Here is a 22051-nt window from a genome sequence, read left to right on the forward strand (position 1 = left end):
GTTTGTGGCCAAACAGAAACAATACTGTTTTATTGAATCATATTTCTTTTTATATAGTGGGCATCTTTAGAATAAATTCGATGAATCGAATTCCTACTTATTGCTTAAGTAAAGCAACATAAGAATTCTTTTACTGTTCATCAGCAACCAGTGGTCATTTCAATCATAGTTCTTAACTTTAGATCATTTTTTAAAAATGCAATAATTTAAATTAGAGCCCTATACTTGAATACCATTGATTACTTATTTAAAGAAATTGTGATTTATACATGATTATGTGCTGTAGAAATATGATTTATTATGATAAATATGTGCCTGATAACTATTGCAGAGTACAAAAAGGAAGATTATATATCTTTATCTTTTTAGGTTATATGTTTACTCATTCCCATATAAATTTTACTTAAAGAATTAGATACTAGGACTATAGAAATAGAGTACACTTATCCAATAGTGAGAGCATAACTAAAAACTTAAAGTAAGCATGAAACACTCTGAGTATCCAAAACAGGTAAATTTTCCCTAAAATTTGTGTACCTGTAATAGAGCACTCTCATGCCCTATTTTTAATGCATATTGTAGACATAATAAAAGTGATGTCAAATCATAGCAATTTAAAACAGCTAAAGACAGCTGTTAGAGGAAGCTATTAGAGGCAAGTATATGGATAAATAATAGTAGATGACTTTCTAACAGAAAGAAATGAAATTAAAAAGTTTAAAAAGTGTGTATATTTATGATCTCCCAAATCATAGCTGGCGTCTTCATTAATTATAAGAAAAAGTAATTTTTAAAACCTAGACCAATGGAATAACTAACAGGGAGTTCCAGGGAAGGATTAAATTGGGAGAAAAGTGTGAAATACATTTAAAAGTTCTGCTGAAAAGTCTTTTTTTTGTTATTTATAGGTCATTTATATAGAAATGTCATTTATTTGCAAAGTCTCATTTCTTGGTGCTAGCTAAATAATGAATGTCTCTTGATCAGTCTTCCTGGTTATGGCTAAGTTTGCTTTCTATGGTTTTTTTTTTTTTCCTTTTTATACCTAGTGAATTTCTATCCTTTCCTCCAAATTTTATTTTTTTCCTTTTTTGTGGAATATTTTGGTCATATTCTTTTTGTAAATTTAACTCTAAATGGCATCATTACATTCCAGGAGATTAATCTATCTAATTGGTATCATGTTAAAATACAGTTTTTAAAAATTTAATTTTAAGAAATTAATTGAACATAGCCATTAGTGGATGGTTGATATTGCCTCCCCTAAATTAAAAAAAATTCTTGCTTTTTTAAAATTTAATTTACTTTTAAGTAATATATGATCTTATGAGTAGTGATTTGCTATATGAAGTGGACATTGTTCTTTTAGATTTTTACGGGGGTTGTAAAAGAGAAATGACAAGTTGAGTCCCTATTCTTTGGCAAAATGGTTGGCAGCTGATGAAACTTTTTGATATAACTGGATCCCTTGGAAATGTCAAAACGTAGTAAAATACTCTAAAACATATTTTGACGATGTTATTTTCCTTTTCCTCCCCTTTCTTTCTTCTCCCCATCCCAAGCTGGTTCCTTTGTAGCTCTCACTGTTCAGGGACGCCCACCTGGATCACCGCAGATTCCTCTTGCTGATTCTGAAGTAGAACCATCAGTCTCTGGACATATGTCTCCCATCATGGCATCCCCTCATTCACCTGGAGCATCTGGGAATATGGAGAGAATTACTAGTCCTGTGCTCATGGGGGTAAGAGTGGGGAAACTGATTTATAAATGCTTAGTTGCATCATGATGCCTTTGCTTTATATTAAGAGTTTTGCAATATTGAGCTGGTAAAGTTCAAAATTCTTAGAAGTAATTTCCTAATAGAAAAATTTTGTAGTGATTTGGAATGATTATAGAGTATTAGGGTAATGGATTTAATCCAACAAATATTAAACACCTACCATATATAACTCAGTGTGCCACTCACAAAAATATAATTAAGATAACCCATGTTCAAGGCCTTAGTTATCTTAGAATGTCTACTGAAGAGGCCATAGGTTTTATTCTCTTTATTTTGTGATTGAAATACTGTTCGGCATATAGTAGATGTTTAATAAACCTTTTTGTGTGAGACTGAATCAAAAGTAAACAAGTAATTATAAGTTATGACAGGAAAAAATATTAAGTTCTTGAGAATTCAAAGGACGGAGAAAAGCATATCCAGTTATGATAAGGAAGGATTTTTAAGGAAAGCTATTCATTTAATTGAGTCTTGAAAAGCAGTTAACAGTAACATTATAAATGGTGACCATGGGGGAGGAAGGCAACCCAGAGAGAGAAAGAGGAATAAATAGAGGTAAAGTGTCAAGAAAGCACCAATATTTTTGGGTGGTAGCCAGGATTCTTGTTTGACTGTTGCCATGAAAGGGTGTGTGTGTGTGTGCGTGTTTGAGATAAGCTTGAGAAAACTTGGACTATTTAGTCTGAAAAATTACAACTATCAGGCTAATTTACATGTAATTGGGTTGGCAGTAAAATCCATTAAAATTATTTTCAGCCAAGAGAGTAATGTGATTATACAGAGTTTTAGGAAGACTAATTTGATAAAATATTATATGGTTGTGAAACTAGGGGGATGGCAGGAGATGAGTTAGGGAACTATCTTCATATTTAAAGTAGAAAGCACTGGGGATTTGAATCATTTATGAGGATTGATAGCAAGATCCAAAGGAGGGAAATAAATAAGATTATTTTATACTTAAATCAACTTCTTTTCTCCAACTAATAGCAATACTAGTGTTTTTGTGAACCTAGTTTAATAAAAATGAAATAGAATAGCTGAAATTTCTTTGTAACCTTTTATCTTTAAAAATGTCATATCTAAAAGCCTGTCCTCATAACTGCTGGAAAAAAATGAAATCTAAATAGGTATTGAAAATTGGAGTGAAAGAATAACTTATGCCTCTTTTTCACTGTTTATTTTACCTGCATTTTCCCTGTATTGGTTCTCGTGTTTATCTTTTTCTAGGAGGAAAACAATGTGGTTCATAACCAGAAAGTAGAAATTCTGAGAAAAATGTTACAGAGAGAGCAGGAACAGCTACAGGTACTAAATTAGAAATGGGGCTGTTTACAGGCTAGTAAAAACTGTGAGTTGGCATAGTTGAGTTGGTGTTTATCATAGTCACAATCAAGCAATATTGTATTCAATGCCATCAACTATTAAGAATGGAATTTTTCTATATTTTCTTGATATAAGTATTAATTCTCAAAATATTTTTATAACTTTTCAGTTATTGCAGGAAGAGTACAACCGAACACCTGCCCAAAGATTGCTAAAAGAAATCCAAGAGGCCAAGAAACACATTCCTCAGCTGCAAGAGCAGTTATCCAAAGCCACAGGCTCTGCTCAGGTAGCATCACTATTAAAAGTGCTACCCAACTTTTTGCAGGAGAATTACCTTCTGGGAATGTGTCAGAGAATGTTGCAGTTGCCTTTTTTAAAGTTATTTTTTCCTAGGATAGGCCAACAGTATGTCCTGTTTAGGACGTTACAGAAATAATTATTAACTAAAAGATAGGTGTTCTTCTGATTGCTTGCTTATAACATGTTTGTTATAATAATTTTAAAAAAGAATGGAGTGCTTTTGTTTTGATGTCACAAGCTACTGAAATGTATCTAGATACATATGTTTGCATTTTTGAGGTTTTTATTTAGAGATATATAAAATTTTACAAAATGAAAGAATTGTGCTAAAATACATAGACAAGCAAATTCTTGTTTAATCTGCATAACAACCCTCTGAGATTGGATTCTGCTGTTGTTTTTTCCCATTTAACATATACACTAACAGAAACTAAGTTTAAATAACTTCTCTGAGGTCATGTAGCTCAAAATTGCTGGAATGAAACTGGAATCCATATCCAATATAATGAATTCAAAGTACATTCATATTCTTAATAACCATATATTTATTATAATTAAAAATAGATTTCAGTGTAATTTTCTAGATAGGTATAAGTGAGGGAGAAGATTATGGTCTCATTAGAAAAAAAAACTCAGCATTTATATATCAACCAGATTTGTATTCTGTAATAATCATGTTTAAAATGTGAAAAGTTCCTTATACTCACAGCTTCTTAAAGGAAAATGGACAAATTGTGTGCACCATTTAAATTTAGCAAAAGCTGTCCATTTGTCATTCTTCTTGAGTTTGGTTTGTAAGTGAAAGCCATAGAAGTGTAGAACTAAAAGTATTCTTTGAGATCATCTACCTAATCTGCTCACTCTAAATTAAAAAACAATGTTGTAGTTTAGAAAACTTGGCCTGAACTGGTTGAATGACTTATAATAACTATATGAAGTTTTGAGTATTATGCCTCAATAATGTTTGCAGTTTTATTACTTAGCAAACACAACAATCTTACTGTTTTAACAGTAAAAATGTGGTTTCTAGAGTAAAAACTTATGAGTTATGTTATAGTTTATGCCCCCCCAAATTAGCAATTCATTGAAAGTGTTGGAAGATAGTTAACCAGAAGTTTATACTGTATTAATATTTATTATTGGGCAGGAAATACAAATTATATAAAGTAACAAACTATTATACATTCTTAACCTAATAGGAAAGTTGAACTTTTATTCTTTTTACTAAAATACCACTTTCCTCTCCTTAAGGTCAGGCCATTTTAGATACACAGAATTAGTAGATGTGCTCTTAATAATTTTTAGAGCTCTAAGCATGCTTTTTTCTTGTTCTTTTTTTTTTTTTTTTGACTCAGTTTTTGTTGGTATGAATTAAGTACGTGGTTGAAAAATTTTACTAATGGAGTGTATATATATATATACACACACACACATGCATTTTTAAAAGCATTTTGATCACATAAAACTGTCCAACTTTTAAGTCTCCATTTAGTTTGTAGTACAACTCTGTATTTGTAGTACAACTCTGTATCTTAGATAGTCAATAATGAAAGATTTTTTTAATGTATTTGTGTGTGTTTAATCTGTTTTAGGATGGAGCTGTAGTTATACCCTCAAAGCCTTTAGGTGACACATTAACAGTCAGCGAAATAGAAGCAGACTCTAGTGATGGACTGGGCAGAATTGAATATAGCAGTGGAGATGCTTCTCGGCCCAGTAGTGACAGTGCAGATGTAAGTATTCTGCATTTTTATCTTCTTGTTTTCTTCTTCATAGCCCCTTTCTAGATTTGATTTTAAGTTAATGAATTGGAAATATTCTCTCATTACTTATTTATGCCATCTTTAATATAGCAATTTGATGAACAGAAATTCTAAACACTATTATATATGAGCTTTTAATTCCAGAGTTCACTTTTTCCCTTGGACACCACTGCCAAATGTTTCTTTTGAGGAGATGGAATTTCCCAGCAGGCATTTTGTTTGTGGGTAGAGAAGTTAATAATGCCAGTGCTTTCTTACTGAACCGAGAGGCCAACTGTTGATATCTTTTAAGAGCATGTTAATATTCCATTTGTGGGCAGAGTGACTCAGTCTTGAATCACGGGGCACTTTGCCATCAAAAGAGGAAAAGCCTTAGTCCTGTAAGATAGATCTCAGTTAATAGCCCTTATTTAGTAACACTTTCATGATTAGCCCAGAAATTGCCAGATGAGCATGGATGTTTGTTAAGAGGGTGATAAGAAAATATTTTAAGTTGTGCATGATGTGTACCTTAGTTAATATGAATAATACATTTGGTTTTAACTTACTCAGCAATACTTTGTACACAGCATGCAATAATAGGAATAATAACTTAAAAATTGACCACCCTCTTTAAAAGTATGAAAAAGTAATCTAAACCAGTGTTTTTAAAACTTTAGGTATTGAAATCAATTTAGTGGGTTAGAATTTGCATAAAAAAGAATAAAATAGGAAATAAGAATGCTTTGCATGTAGAGGAGGTAAATGTTACTTCTTGTAACTTGTATACACATACAATGCAGTGTGTATGTGTGTATACACACACACAGTAGTACACACACACAGTAGTTAACAGTGTTAAATTTTTCTCTTATTAAGGTTGTGGTTAAAAGAAAAAAAAGCCATTGTTCTAAGCCATCATTCAGGCTACCTTTTAACACTTAGACGCAATGACTCAGTTCCTTGAGAAATGAAAAATTGTCAATGTTTTTATGAAAGATGATGATAGTTTTGATTGGGCATTTTGATTGGGCCCATTTCTTAGGTAATTCCCCAAACAGCCTTATAAACAGTGTTGTTGTTATCATAGTTTTACAGAAGAAAAGCTGAGGCCAAAGGAAATTAACTAATTTGCCAGACTTACCCAAGTAAGTTTCTCCTCAAAAGAAACATTTGGCAGTGATATCCAAGGGAAAAGTGAATTCTGGAATTAAAAGCTCATATATAATAGTGTTCATCAAATTGATGTTGAGGAAACTAAACTTTATAAAGATTGAATTGGCAGGTATAGAAACAGGTATTCCAATAAATTCAGATTGTTTGACATGTAATTGGTGTTTAATAAGCATATGAATGAATAACAAAATGAATCCTTAGAGTATAGACTTTATCTTGCATGCAGAAGAGAGGCATAACCAGAAAGATACTCATTGTGGAAACATTTCCACTGTGGAAAATGATTTAGAGTAACAGGTAGATCTGTAAGAAGCGAAGTCTGTATGGTTTAATAGGAACTTAAATGTGTATTGAATGTCTAGTTAGCATTATTGATTATGCACTTTGTGTCAGCATTTGTACTGAAAGCTTTACAGGTATTCTTTTTAACTCATAGTAGTCTTAAAAAAACAATAGTTTATAGACGGAAGCAACTAAGGCCAAATAAATAATTGGAAATTGTGAAAATCCAGGTGAGAGATAATGTAGTACAGAGTAGGATCTCTATTAAACACATTGCAAACAGGTTTAGTTCCTGTGTCTCATTAAAGCTAAAGAGGTGCTGCTTTGTGCTTATGAATTTCCATGTTTGTTTCAGTTGTGTTGTATTAAAATTGTAAGAACCAATCAGTCTTCTAATCTTTTGAGTCTGTGCTTTTAATTTTTTCCATTGTCTGCTTATTTTTAGAAAATAATTCTTCTGTGGTGACAAATACCCACATACTTAGTTCTTACAAGAGAAGCAACTTAATCACAAATCATCATCTAAACTTCAGAGTATCTGTTTCTCTTGACTTTTTAATTTGTAACTGATATTTTAAAAGAGTTATTTTGCAAATTTTTCAATCTTACTCCAACATAGGGAGACTAATTTAATGACCTCTCTCACATATCATTTAGCCTTAGCAATCATCAACATGTGCACAAGCTTGTTTGGCTTATATCTTTTATTCCTCACCCCCTCCAAACACTGGATAGTTGAAACTAAATCCAAGACGTTATTTCATTAAGATATATCTTCGAGAGAAAAGAACACTTTTCAAAAATATTGCCACAGTATCATTGTCAAATCTTAAGAATATGCAATTTGGGCCTCCTGGTGGTGCAGCAGTTAAGTGCTGGGTTGCAAAGCTGCCCGCACCCTCTGCAACACTGATTTGATCCCCGGCAGCCCGGCGAGGGTCCCACATGGCACGTAGACCTCTCCTGCCGCCCGCTGCTCCCCTCAGCAGTGTACTTCCATCAGTCTGCCTGCTCTCCTCCCTGCTCTGGCTCTGGTGAATTCTCTCACCCTCCCGCGCTTCTGACTGTACCCAGTGCTTGTATAAATAAATAAACAAATAAACAAATAAATAAATCTTTTAAAAAAAGAATATGCAATTTAATTACTATAATTCTACTACAGAGATTATTTGCAGTTGGTTTATTTGAATCAGGATACAGTCCATATCCTTAGCCTTTGGTTGAGAGTCATTTTACACCTCTTAATTTATGTCTCTTTTCCTGCCCTATTTTTGTTGTTGTTGTTGAGGAAACTAGGTCCTGTGTCCATTAGAACAACCTACATTCTAATGATATTTTCATGATATTGCTAATATATTCCTCTGTGAATATTTTCTGAAAGCTGATAGCTAGATCTAGAGTCTTGATCAGATTAAGGTTTGAGAGTTGTTTGGCAAGAACATTCATGGGTGGTACAGTGTATATCCTATCACATTAATGTCAGGAGGTGAATGTCTGCTTGTCTTTTTGTGAAGTTAAATTAAAGGTGTTCAGATGGTGTCAGCATGGTTTTTTCATTCCGAAGTTCTCTAGAAACTGAAGTTATACCTGCCATTGATTATCAAAATGCTTGCATCCATCATTTAATTAGCAGTTCCAAAATAATATTATAATTGTGTCATTTCTTCTCTTTTTATTAGATGAGTTTATTTTAGGTTATCCTAAAATAAAGCTTCTATCTAAGTTCCTATATGAACTTTTTTAATGCATTTTCCCCAAAAGAGTGGTACCCTAACAAACTCCAAAGATCAACAATGTGTGTGTAATATTTTTAATTCATATTCCTTGTTGCTGTGCTTCAATTCATTATTCTTTTTAATGCTTAAATAGTCCACTTTTTGACTGATGGTAGCCCCCTGGGTTGTCTCCTGTGTTCTTTTAACATGATTCCCCAATATTTTTGATAGCTGTTTGGTGTGGAAAGATTATTCTAGCTTTATCTTTTATAATTATCTTTTTTAAGAATCAAAGCCATCCATTTCTCCAAGGTGGAGCTTATATTTATTTGAAACTGCTGATTTCTTTATCTTGCTATGTGTTTAGGTAACATATATCTTCCCTGTTGGCATTCATATAAAAATGTCTTCACCTCATTGTCAGCAACTCTGAAAAATGGCTTGGATTGCTTTGGGGTGTTCCTCATTGCACAAAATTGAAGTCCTGCATATCATATAGTTTATATTTGATAGGAGGTCATCTCAGATATGCTATGTTAATTTTATAAAAACCTATATATCAGCTTCACGTGTAGTAACAGAAAAGTAGGAGCTTAATTTTATTCATGTAAAATAGACAGAAATGCTTTTAACTTGAATAGGAAGAATAGTTTGGGATAGAGGGATTTAGAAACAATGTATGAGGGTAGATTTTGATTTTGATAACAGTTGGAGATATATATTTAGGTAAAGTTACTGAGTACAAATTAGTCCTTGGGCCTGGAAAGAATTAAAACTATTCTACTGTTTTTATATTATTTATATCCACATAAAACTAAAAAACTGAGTGAATAGGGGACTTGCCAAAATCAGGAAAAACTAGGAGAGTGAGGTATTATATAAAATACCTCAATATAAATATAAAGTTGAAATTCAGATCATTGTTCATTCACACTAGTTTTACTTATCCCTTGTTGATAAACTTTTTGAAATGAACTGAATGTCTTTTTTCCCCCCTACCCCCACCAAAGAGTCCCAAGAGTGGCTTAAAAGAGAGGATTTATCTAGAGGAAAACATTGAGAAAAGTGAAATAATTCAGGACACTGTAAGTATTGAATCCATGAAATGACAGTCCTTTCTTTAGTTTTCCTTGTAATTAGATGGCAGATGTATCTGATACTTTTTTTTTAGAGAAAGCGTACATTTATTAAAGAAATAAAGATTGTATAAATGAGTTGCTACTTTGTAGTATTATTAGTTGGTTTAATGTTTTCTTATTGTAATAACATAAAAGTAACTTAGTTTATCATTTAACAGCTTTTTTTTTTTTAAATTTCTATATTGTTTGAAATACCATTGTTCTACATCTTTGCCAGTGCCACTTTAACAGTTTCTAAGTATACAGTTCGCTGGCATTAAATGCATTCACATCATTGTACAATCATCATTACATGCATCTCTAGAACTTTTCATCTTCCCCAATTAAAACTTGTTACTCATTAAATAACTCTCCCCACAGCCATTCTTCTTTCAGTCTCTATGAATTGGGCTGCTCTTGGTACTTCGTATAAATAAAACCATACATATTTTTCCTTTTGTGACTAGCATATTTCATTTAGCACAGTGTCTTCAAAGATCATCTGAATTGTAGCATGTTCAGAATTTCCTTCCTTTAGCTGAATAATAATCCATTATAATCATTTTGATTATCCATTCATTTATCAATGAATACTTGGGTTGTTTTGACCTTTTGGCTTTTGTGAATAGTCCTGCTATGAACATGCTAAGTACAAATATCTGTTCCAGTTTTTCCTTTCTATTCTTTGAGTATGTACTCAGAAACAGAATTGCTGGATCTTGCATATTCTTAATTGGATATCTTAACATTGAGTTTTTATTTTTAATTAGACTTAAAAAGTTGTATGGTAAAACATTTAACAACATATTATGATGCATTATTAGCAAAACAAACACTTGAAAAATAAGAGATTTGAAAAATAATCAGATTTGAATCATTTGACTACAGTAAATTTCTATCATTTCATTGGGTTTTTTTTAATTATTAAAGCATTGGCATTTATAAAAAGAAAAGGTTAAAAAAAGTCAGAACCAGGTTAGGGAAATGGAAATATATACTGTTGAAACATACTTAAGCAGGAAATATAATAGCTACATATTATTCACTTAGTTTATACTTTTGGATCCATTTACATAGTTTCAGCTATAACTGCCTGCAGATGACTCCAAAATAATCATAACCCCATTCTCCTTGTTTATTTATTAGATTTAAACCAAACTCATTCTTTTTGTTTCTTTGAAAATTTTCATTCCTCCTAATTCTGTATGATCTAGATTTAGTATTTATGGTCTTCACACATCTTATGCTTTTTACATTATACATTAATAGTTCTACCCTATCTTTTTCATACTAAATCCAACTTTGTATGTGAATTGGCAGATGGATGAGCTATTGCATGGGAGTGAGGTCTGCCAGTTTACAATTTCATTTTACAGTTTTGTTATCTTTGTTTCTATAGCAGTGTTTATGATTACTTGAAAATTTTATTGTATTATGCCAGTGGTTTTCAACCAGGAGTGATTTTGTCCCTCAGGAAACATTTGGCAGTGTCTGGAAATATTTTTGATTGTCATAACTATGAATCTGCTACTGGCATCTAGTGGTTGGGTAGAGGTCAGGGATGCTGCTGGAACAACTTAAAATGCACAGGACAACCCCCCACAACAAAGAATTACCTGACCTGAAATGTCATCAGTGCCAGTGTGCACTGAAAAATCCTATGTTAGGGCCTATGACAGTAAATTCAAAAAGAAAAAATAGGGTTCAGTGACAGTTTTCAGCTAGACATTAATAGACATTTTGGAGTTAATCTCTTCTAACTTTGTCTTACCATTTCTGCTTGTGTTTTTCCTTTGTTCTTTTCCTTCATTCACCTTTTAAAATATAACCTTATTTAATTAAATTACTTAATGTAAAATAAGTTTCTTTTGTAATGCAATCTGTATATGAAAGGAACTATACAGAAAGTACTAGAATCAGAAAACCAAGAGTGTAGTGAGCAAAGCGTGTTTATTATTTTCCAGGTGATCTCCCTTCTACCCCGCTCCACAAAGTAGCATCAATACTGTGTGGTTTTCTTTATTTAAGTGGTTCAAGGCCTTGAAAACTTGAAAATTAAGTACTAAAGAAAATAAACATGAAGAAATGCCACTAGTGAACCATGTCTTTTTTTGATGGTTTGACTTTATTCTTTGCCTATGACTCTCAGATAATTTTTTTATTTCTGTTATCTGAATGTTACCAGGACAGTCACTCACTTATTGGGAGTCCCTCAACCCGTGCAGCACCTCATATTATTGGAGCAGAGGATGATGATTTTGGTACTGAACATGAACAGGTAGTGACATTTTTTTTTCTAAGAACCAAATTAATGTTGTGAGCTGTTAGATATGTTGCAAAAGTGAACATTTCTTGAAATTGAGATAATATTTGTAAGACTTTGAAGCTAAGTCTTAGAACTAAGATTAACTGGTTAATTGCCTGATTTTGCTTTGACCAGTAGAAATGATTTTGCGTTTAGAGCAGGTAAGTAGTCATTGATATATGCCTAAATACTTCATTTTGGGGGAAGGAGGCTATCATTTTTTTCTATTAATTTTTTCATTTTGACAAGTCTGTATAACGTTGGGGTTACATTTATACTCCTCCATGTGTGCCCATATTTCACTTACCCTCCACCTAACCTCCTGTACCAATCCTAAGTCCTTCCTTAGAGGAGTGGAGTATTAATTGTAAATTTTTTAAATTTCAAATTGCAGTTGTTTATTGATGGCATTTAGGAATGGAATGGGCTTGATACCTGTAAACTCACTATATTGCAGAGTTTTTTAAAATAACTTTTGGGGATTTTCTACATAGACAACCAGGTTGTCTAAATAAAGTTGATTTTTATCTCCTTGTTTACTGTCTGTTTATCTTTATTTCTTGTTGTTATGTTTATTGCTCTGGTTAGGACTTCCATTATGAGATGGAATTAGGGTGGTGAGACAGGATATCCTTGCCTGCTTCCTTATCTTAAAAAAAAAAAAAGTCTTTCACCATTAGGTATCATTTTAACTATAGGTTTTTTGAAGATACTTTTTAATAGGTTAAGGTAGCTTCTATTCCCAGTTTGCTGACCGTTTTTTTTTTTTCTTTTATATATTTTTTACATCATTTTTCGTTTTTGCACAATATGTGCATTTTCATCTTGGTTATATTCCCCCTACATTTCCCACCCCCCTTATTTTGACTCTGATCCCTCTTCCACCCCACCTCCCATAGCGTGTCTCTGGTTTATAGTTGTTTGTTGATTTTTTAAATAAAAGGAGGTTGAATTTTATTTAAGGATTGAGATGATCATGTGGTTTTTCTGATTTAGCCACTTAATATGGAAATTTATGAATTAATATTATCATGTTGAACTAGTTCTGCATTCCTGCAATAAATCCCAGTTGATCATATTTTGCTTTTTATATATTGCTGAATTTAATTTGGTAATTTTTTGTAGAGGATTTTGTATATGTGTTTATGCAGGGCATTTGTCTGTAGCTTTCTTTTTTATAATCTCTTTGTCCAGTTTTGGTAGTTGAGTAATGCTGACCTCTTAGAATGAGTTGGGATATGTTCCTTTCTCCTTATATTTTCTGAAAAGGATTGTGTCAAACTGATATTATTCATCTGGGTTAACTTTCTTCCCTCATTTGTTTAAATGTGAAAAATTATATGGAAATTGTGATTCTAAATTACGTCTAGCTTAGCTTTTACTCTTTTCTCTGTTCTGTGTTTTTCGGGAATTTCCAAGTGCTTTAGAAGTTGTCTTATTTGAAATCATACAACTTCCTACCACCATTTCTGTGATTAGTCCCCCCAAAAGGAAAACAACTATTTTATTATTAGACAAGAAGCTTTCCATTACATTTTTAGAAGTGCTGCTAGACTGTTCTTCGCATACTGATTTGTAGATATCTGAAATCCTTGATAATCATCTTTTAAACTTACATTCTCCCAGAATGGTTTTTATTCTAACCTCTTCTTCTAACCTGACTCCAAGTGTTTCATTTTCAGAAGAAGAGATTCTATAGACTATGTTGCTAGTAAATTCTAGTGAACTTTTTAAAATTGTGATTTTTATTTTTAGGTCAAAGTGACTTTTGGATAGTTAGGTTCAGTTGAGCTTACATTACATTTTGCATTTGTGTGTTGGGGCTGTAGGTGTATCATTAATTTTATTTTTCTAGATCAATGGGCAGTGTAGCTGTTTCCAGAGCATTGAGCTGCTAAAATCTCGTCCTGCTCACCTGGCTGTTTTCTTACACCATGTGGTTTCTCAGTTTGACCCTGCAACATTGGTAATGTATTTTTTTTTTAAAGATTTATTTATTTATTTATACAAGCACTGGGTACAGTCAGAAGCGCGGGAGGGTGAGAGAACTCACCAGAGCCAGAGTGGGGAACAGAACAAGCAAACTGACAAAATACTCTGCTGAGGGGAGCAGAGGGCATGGCAGGAGAGGTCTGTCATGCCATGTGGAACCCTCGCTGGTGGCCGGGGATCCAACCAGTGCTGCAGAGACTGCTGGCAGCCTCGCAGCCCAGCGCTCAACTAATGCGCCACCAGGGGAGGCCCTGGTAATGTATTTTATGATTTAGCCAATTAGGAGTTCTTACACATTTCTGTACCTTAACACTTTTTTCTTTTACAAGATGAGTTTCTTTCAGTTTTCTAAACATCTAAGAATAGGTATGAAAGATATGTAAAATGTTATTAATTTATTTTTAAAGACTTGGTTATATAGTAGTCACTACATTGCTTACAGTGATCTGCCTGTTTCATGCATTACTGTTCAATGAGGATCTAGCAGATTTACATATTTCTTGAATTCTCAATTTCTCTCTTCCATTTCTTTCTCTATTACAGCTCTGTTATCTCTATTCAGACCTATATAAACAGACCAATTCCAAGGAGACTCGTCGTGTATTTCTTGAATTTCATCAGTTCTTCCTGGATCGATCTGCAGTAAGTTACCAAGTTAATTTTATAATATTTGCTTTAGTAACATTGATTTGTCCTTCTGCTTTCAATCTCTCCTCCCATGTTGTTAAGCTTTTTTTTTTGCTTTTTGACATCTATTTTATATCTCAGTTATTATTCTATATTTGGGTTTATACATATACATAATTAGAATGAGGTAGTTGAAAAAGAGAACACAAATGATATGCAGGTATATGCATTAGGTCCTTGAATAAAATTGTTTCTTTCAATGTCATTTTGTTATAGTGTCAGTGAGAAATGAATCCTAGCCTATATTGAATGAACATTGACATTATTTGAAGACCTGGTTTCATTACATGTGGTTTGGCTTAGTTGGTTTCCAAGAACCTGTCGATTCCATTAAGTGAGGGCTTGCTGTATTAGGATCCTAAAGATAATATTTGCATAATTGAATTCTGGTTGACCTCTTAGAAGTTTGGAGTTTTACGTTTAAAGTGGTGGAAAAGGTCACACTCACATAAAGGGTGATAGTGTTTTATTTTGCCAATAGAAAGTTTCATTAGCTTTTTACACTAGTAAGCTTTATCATTAATCCTTAATGCCTCCTGGATAATCATCCTGCTTGTTTCTAGTCCTTTAACATTTGCAGGTCTCTCTCATGACTGATGCCTCTCTCCTAAATCTCTTTTGTCTTTTTCTCAGCTGATGACCTTGCTATTTCTTTGAGAAATTTAAAGTACACGGAAGCTAACTCTTACTAGATTTATCCTATTCTATCATACCCATATGCTCTGCCATTTTTCCTGATGCTATGGAGGAATAGTCCTTGTTTTTAATCTAAGGTCAACACTTTCTCTGTTAACTCAGATTGTATTTTCATATACCTTGTCAAAGATACTATTCCAGCATTTATTCTCATACTCTCTTATATTAGTTTTCTACCAAATCATCCACATTAGCATGCAACCATCATTAGCTCTACTATCTTAAACACACACACACACACACACACAGAGAAACATTTGGCTCTACTTCTTGCTTTAGCCTCCTTGTTTTCTGTAAATTTCTCTATAAGGTTGCCTATTTCCCTATACACTGCTGTATACACTTATCTTTTCAGTGATATCTTCTCTGATCAGCCTATTTAAAATTTCATTCCCTTCACTTAATGGTCACCTTTTCTGTGTTATTTTTGCTCATAGAGCCTATATCTTTATTTATTTGATTTTTTTATATCCCTGCACTTCTGCCCTGAATCTGAGCACCATTAGAGCAGATGTTTTTGTTCTCTTTGTTCACTGCTGTTTCCCATCACTGAATAATAGATCTTGGTACAGAGTAATTACTTAGGTATTTGTTGAATGAACTTGTTAGTTAGAATCTTTTTTTTTTTTTTTTTTAAAGATTTGCATACAAGAACCAGGGTATAGGTCAGATATGCGGGAAGGTGAGAGGACTCACCAGAGTTAGAGCATGGAGCAGAACAGGCAGACTGACTGAAATACACTGCTGAGGGGAGCAGCGGGCAAGACAGGAGAGGTCTGCTGCGCCTTGTGGTTGCTCCCTGGCTGAGGATTGAACTTGTGCTGCAGAGGTTGTGGGTTGCTTCATAGGTTGCGTCTTAACCCCTTGCGCCACCAGGGAGGCCCTAGAATCTTGATTATACTACCATTGTTTAAAATATACTTTTTTTTAGTATTTATTAAGATGATTTGCTTCCACAAAGAAATGTTCTGTTTCATGTTTGAATGTTTGAATTTCACATTTCTTAAGAGAGCTCCATGGTTAAGTTAAAAATCTATTTTGCTACTCCTGTCAACATTGAAGTATAAGAACCCTGATAGATTAATTTGCTGTTTATTCTTTTATGCCTCCTGTGGTATTTATTTCGTGCAAATATCCACAAACACAACAAACATTTATATACTTTTTTACATTTGTGCTTGAAGTGCTTTCAAGAAAGTTGATTTGAGCTACTGGGTGGCAACTTCAGTTAAAGAAAAAGCTTTGAAGAGTTTTTCAAATGAATATTAAAGATCTCTAATTTTTAACAATGACTTGTTTTCCAGTGTAAAATTTCAGAGCTTATGGATTGTTTAAAGTTTAAAAGTATCTTGCTTAAATAGGTCTACAATACAAAGTATACATGATGAATATGGTAAGAATTATTAATTGTTACTATTAATAATTTTTCCAAGACATTTCCCAAATTGATGGGATGGGAAATGCAACAGTTTGGTAATGGGACTGAAACTGCAATTATTACAAGGAAAGTCCTAACTAAGAAGAAGCAAATCATGATAAATTACCTTAGTTCAGTAGTAAGAACAACAGATGGTTGCTGAAAATTTAAGACTCCAAAACTTCAACCTTGATCACTATTACATTCTCATTGGGAGTGTGACTATCATGAGAATTCTTTAGCTTTATATAGGCAAGTGACTAGGGATAGGATGTCTGTGGCGTAACCATCTCAAATACAGCAGATACAATTCATGGTTACATATAAGTGGATTTTTAATATGATAATATGAACATTATTTACCTATATTAGTTCAGTGATGTGTAACTGCTTATATTAACCAATGATTCTAGAAAGCCAAAGCCAGTAGGAATATGTGAGGCACAGAAACACCTAGTCATTTGGCAAAATGATTGTAGGTATTTCCTTTATAGTGTGGTTCTTGGGGAAAGGACTCATTTTCAGGTTTAGAAAACAGGAATTGAAGTTATATCGCTTTACTTATACAAGAATTTATATTCACCTTGAGAAGTCCCTAATATTCTGTTTCAATTTTTATTTTAGCACCTGAAAGTTCCTGTTCCTGATGAGATATCAGTAGATCTAGGTAAGTTTGGAGTACCAATAACCTGGAGAATGACATCTCTCTAGATATGTAGCTCAGCTCAGCTTTAAAGGTTTTATCTGTCAAGAGGTGACTAGTGGGTCATCTCACTCTCTCTGCAGAGTCTATAATACATTTAAAGGTAAATGAGATCTGAATTCTGAGATGAGCTACAATGAAGAACTTCTCTTTGTCTTACTTAAATTTCTACCAAGTAGCATAGATATGTTGCAAAGTTAAAATATACCTTTAGGTCAGGTCATTCCTTTCCTTTTCATTCTGTAGAAAAAAGAAGACCTGAGCTTATTCCTGAGGATCTGCATCGTCACTATATCCAAACCATGCAAGAAAGAGTCTACCCAGAAGTTCAGAGACACTTAGAAGATTTTCGGTAAGCGTGGTGGTAGATAGAAGCTATATGGTCATTCTAAATTTTCTTTTTAGGTAGGGAAAGTTATACAGTAAGTCCTTGGCTTAGCATATGTGGTCTTTATTCCAGTTTTTAAAATATAGTGTACATTTGAAATCAAAAGACTGTAATGGTACTGAGAGTCCTTAGTCCACATTCCATACAGTTTCAGGGTTTAAGCTCAGTACTTAGCTCTTTGCTAAGTGTGTTCCTTCAGGATTTGTGCTCTGTTGAATGATTGCCTCTGGAATTTTTTTTTTCCTCTGGTGTCCTAGGTGACATGGGCCAAAAATAGAAAACTGTGACATTTTGCTTGTTGCTAGAAACTCATAGCTATGGAAACTCTGATGAAATATCTCCAGAGGGAGATAGATTTTCTCTAGGTTACCTCAGGAAATTTCTCCTTTTTCCCTTTAGGCAGAAACGTAGTATGGGACTGACCTTAGCCGAAAGTGAACTGACTAAACTTGATGCAGAGCGAGACAAGGACCGGGCAACTCTGGACAAGGAACGGGCATGTGCAGAACAGATTGTTGCCAAAATTGAAGAAGTGTTGTAAGTAATGGGAATACATATACAAATTCCCTCTCCTGAAATTCTAGTTATACTGAAAGTACATGTTAAATAAATTTAGAAGAGCTTTGTGTATGTGTAGCTGTCTATTTTGGGACAATATTCCAGAAACTGGAATTTTTTATTTTGACTGATACTTTAGGTAAAGTTCTTGTGTTTTTTTTTTCCTGGGTATTGGTAAAATGAGTTAACTATAAAATTTCTAGTAACTGATCAAAAACAGGTTCAACACTTTCATTGGAATTATATCTTTGGAAAGATATATTACTTACCTTATATCTTACTATGAAATGTTTGTAATTGATGATGTGAATGTGAAAAGCAAGTGATTCCTTTGGGGCTTAAAGTTTTTTTGGTATTTTATTCCAGACAGCAGAGGTTCGGGGTGGGAACTAAAGTACTTAGCTCTGTTTTGTTGTTTCAGGTATCTTGAATTTAGAAGCAGCTCTTTTATTAAACTGTAATATTTCATTAAAAATAATTTTTTTTAGGATGACTGCTCAGGCTGTAGAAGAAGATAAGAGGTAATAAACTTTTTCCCTAAAATGTCAAGGGAAAAGAAACTGTCTTTACTCCTGTCATTTCTAACTTGTAAATTTTCTTTTTTTTTAATTTAAAAACATAGACTGTCTCCCTCTTGTGGCCTGCATTTTTTTTTTTTTAACCTAATAATCTAGTGTCTGGAGTTAGAATCCTTTTCTGTTTTCAGTGAATGCCTACTTCCATACTTTTTACTTGATGAATTATTTCTAAGAATTCAACATTGTTGGTTTGGAAGTCATTTGGTACCATTATTCTGCCCACTCTTCCTTCTCAGAAGTCTTACTTTACTTAATCCTTTCTCCTCCAGTTCCACAATGCAGTATGTTATTCTTATGTACATGAAGCATCTGGGAGTAAAGGTGAAAGAACCACGAAATTTGGAGCATAAGCGGGGTCGGATTGGATTTCTTCCAAAAATCAAAGTAAGACTTAAGTAATAGTTGTTCAGTTTTCTGTTTTCTTTGCATTTGGGTGCAGTGCTTTCTTTTTTCTTACTGTTTACTTTTTCAGCAATTTAATGCCAGACGTGCTAATAGATGTAAGGTAAAATGCTAGACGTGCTAATAGTTGTAAGGTCTCTGTTCTCAAGAAACTCAAAATCTAATGAAAATCCAGACCTGTAAACTAATTACTAGACAGTGTGAAAAGTAAAGATAGCACTTTACTCAGAGTGCCAACCCCAGCTCTGTTATGGAATATTCTTTTTTTCATTTATGGTGCCTATCCCAGTTTGTAATTGTTTATGGTTTTGCTTAATGTTTGTTTCATCGTGAAGGTCTGTGCCGGCAAGGGCCTTTTTCATCACTGTACCCGGCTCTCAGCATAGTGCCTGCACATACTATGGGCTTAATAAATAATTTGTTCAATGAATGAATGAATTGCTTAGAACAAGCTCCCAATAAATGTTTAATAAACTATGTTTTTATCATCTAAAATTGTCAACTATGTAGAGTTTGAAAAGATAACTCTGAGTTTGATTTGTACATGTTATTGTGCGCCCGCATCTGGTAAGTCCGTGTCTGGTGTGGTGTGATGTTTGTTGAGTGTGTCTTTCACTTATATTTAATCAGTTCATTTCAACAGACCATTAGAGTTGTGTTTCTGCATTTGAAAGCAAAAAAAAATCTACCTGATTGTGTATCTCCTGTCTCTTTGCTGTGTCTCTAGCAAAGCATGAAGAAAGACAGGGAAGGTGAAGAGAAAGGGAAAAGAAGAGGCTTCCCCAGCATCCTGGGGCCCCCGAGGAGACCAAGCCGCCAGGACAGCAGCGCAAGTAGGTTGCAGTTCAGGTGCTGCTTCGTGCACATAATATCAGATGCTTATTAGCTGGAATGAATTGCTGGAGAAACGTGTTCTCGAAATGATTCCACTGAATTTCCAGCATGCCTGGTTTCCATTCGATGTCATTTATGAATTAAATACCCCCGTGTAAATACATAATTCTCATAAACATCTTCTTTAATGACAATGGAGTACTGCAATGTATCTATAGAATAATTCACATGCCTGTTTTGATTGTTTGCATTCAAGTTCAGATTGTTAAATTAAAAAAGCAAAGTGCACATAGATTTTTCCACCATACTTTATTTAATCGCTTTATGCATATATAACTCATTCTCTCCATACTTCTGCAATTTCTCCATTGCTCCATTACATTTCATTTCCTGATCTCTTTCTATCTTCAGGGCTAATGGCGAGATATTAGCTCCCCAGAGAGAACTGCAAGAGCAGTAGGGATGATGTGGGAGGGAAGCTAGGTCTTGTAGTGGTCTTCAGCTTGAGCAGTGCTGCATTGGAAAACGTTTGCATGGCTGGAGTGGAGGTGCTGATGTGACACAGTGATCCTGAATGTTCACATGGCAGAAATTCTCACTCAGATGCCATAGTGCCCCTTGTCAAGAAAGACCAAGAAAATGAAGGAAATTTTTAGAGAAAATGTTGAGAAGATGGAGCATTTCACAGATGCTGACCATAAGTTTCAAAGGATACAGAAGAATTGTAGGAAGAGTTTCAGGATGAGGGATGTACAGATCTTTGTAAGGACATGCAGTGCTTAGTGGGGTGATGACCAGGTACTGTAAGTGATGTGAACAGGGATAATGATCAGGATAGTGATTAGTCTGGATGGTCACTGAGGTGTATTGTAATAAAGTTGAGAGTGCCAAGGAAAAGTGGGGTAGGGGCTGCTAATAACTCACAGAGCTGAAAGGCTTCATCTTCGCTCTACATATAGAAATATATATAGTTCCGTATGTGTCTATCTTGGCATTCCCTTTCCCCACATTCACCATCACGCTCATCTTTTCTCATCTCATCTGTGTCCTCTCTCTCCATTTCATTTCCCACCACCTCCCTTCCTTTTCTTTCATCCTTGCTTGATCTCCTCTTCCCACCATCCTCTGCCTTTCTCTCTTTCATCTTTCTTCCCTTTCCGCTCTATTGTCTGTCTGTCTGTCTACTTACTATCTACCTATTTACCTGTCTACCTAATCTATCTATTCTTTACTCTGTAATAATTCACCATAGATTTTTCTAGGTTCCAACATTTTTCCAGATCCTTTACATTATCTTTTTTTTTTTTTCCTTGTAGTTGTCTTGCAATGTAAATTGTTAAGCATTGCTTTCTGTTTAGTTGGCAGGGCCATGGAACTACAACAGAAGCAGCGCCACCCTAAGCACTTATCCACACCCTCATCTGTGAGTCCTGAACCACAGGACTCTGCTAAGTTGCGCCAGAGTGGCTTAGCAAGCGATGGAGCAGACATAGGATACTTGCAAGCCAATTCCATGTCTTCTATGTCTTCAGGGGTTCCTCTTTCTCAGGAAGGAGGGAAAGAGAATGATACGGGTGAGCTAATGGTGTAGTTTAACTTCTTGACTATCAAAATTTTAAAACAATAGCACTAAGAAATTTGATAGTCTTAGAATGTCAAATTATTTTAATCAATAATTAAATTCTGAATTAAAACTGAATTCCTATCTAGTTTAGTTTTAACATTTTAAAATTTTGTAAATAGTGGCAAATCTATACGGAATGATAACTTATTGAGCTCTCTGTCGGAATTTAATTTTGTACCAGATGTACATAGATTCCTGTCCCATGTGTTATTCTTATGGGAAGATAGTCACACAAATAAAATATTCAAACTGCTGTGTCCAATAAAGGAAAGTAAAGGGAGTGTTGAAGGATAGCGGTTAGAGGCATATGTGGGGTTGGTCTAAAAAAGACTCCAAAATCTGAGATATTAAAGATTTCTTGTTTGTTATTTAGTGCCAGTTGAGAGAAGGGTGTTGGGGATACAGGAGATAGACTCCATAACCAATAG

The 22051-nt window shown here is 34.0% G+C and overlaps 1 protein-coding gene across 1 annotated transcript in view; it reads left to right on the forward strand.

The window, feature by feature from the left end:
- The window catches only part of ARHGEF12 (Rho guanine nucleotide exchange factor 12), a gene marked incomplete at both ends in the record, with an annotated part of 117622 nt that overhangs the window by 71579 nt on the left and 23992 nt on the right, over positions 1–22051 (forward strand). The window contains 15 exons of the mRNA XM_084249558.1: positions 1563–1741; positions 3008–3085; positions 3273–3392; positions 4999–5139; positions 9332–9406; positions 11625–11717; positions 13600–13710; positions 14280–14378; positions 17161–17203; positions 17486–17591; positions 18027–18164; positions 18674–18706; positions 19033–19147; positions 19893–19998; positions 21358–21573. Coding sequence (XP_084105684.1) covers positions 1563–1741; positions 3008–3085; positions 3273–3392; positions 4999–5139; positions 9332–9406; positions 11625–11717; positions 13600–13710; positions 14280–14378; positions 17161–17203; positions 17486–17591; positions 18027–18164; positions 18674–18706; positions 19033–19147; positions 19893–19998; positions 21358–21573 — 1653 coding nt within the window. The remainder of the gene's footprint in view (positions 1–1562; positions 1742–3007; positions 3086–3272; positions 3393–4998; positions 5140–9331; positions 9407–11624; positions 11718–13599; positions 13711–14279; positions 14379–17160; positions 17204–17485; positions 17592–18026; positions 18165–18673; positions 18707–19032; positions 19148–19892; positions 19999–21357; positions 21574–22051) is intronic.

This window comes from Talpa europaea, assembly GCF_964194135.1.
Source record: "Talpa europaea genome assembly, chromosome: 12".
Classification (NCBI taxonomy): Eukaryota; Metazoa; Chordata; class Mammalia; order Eulipotyphla; family Talpidae; genus Talpa; species Talpa europaea.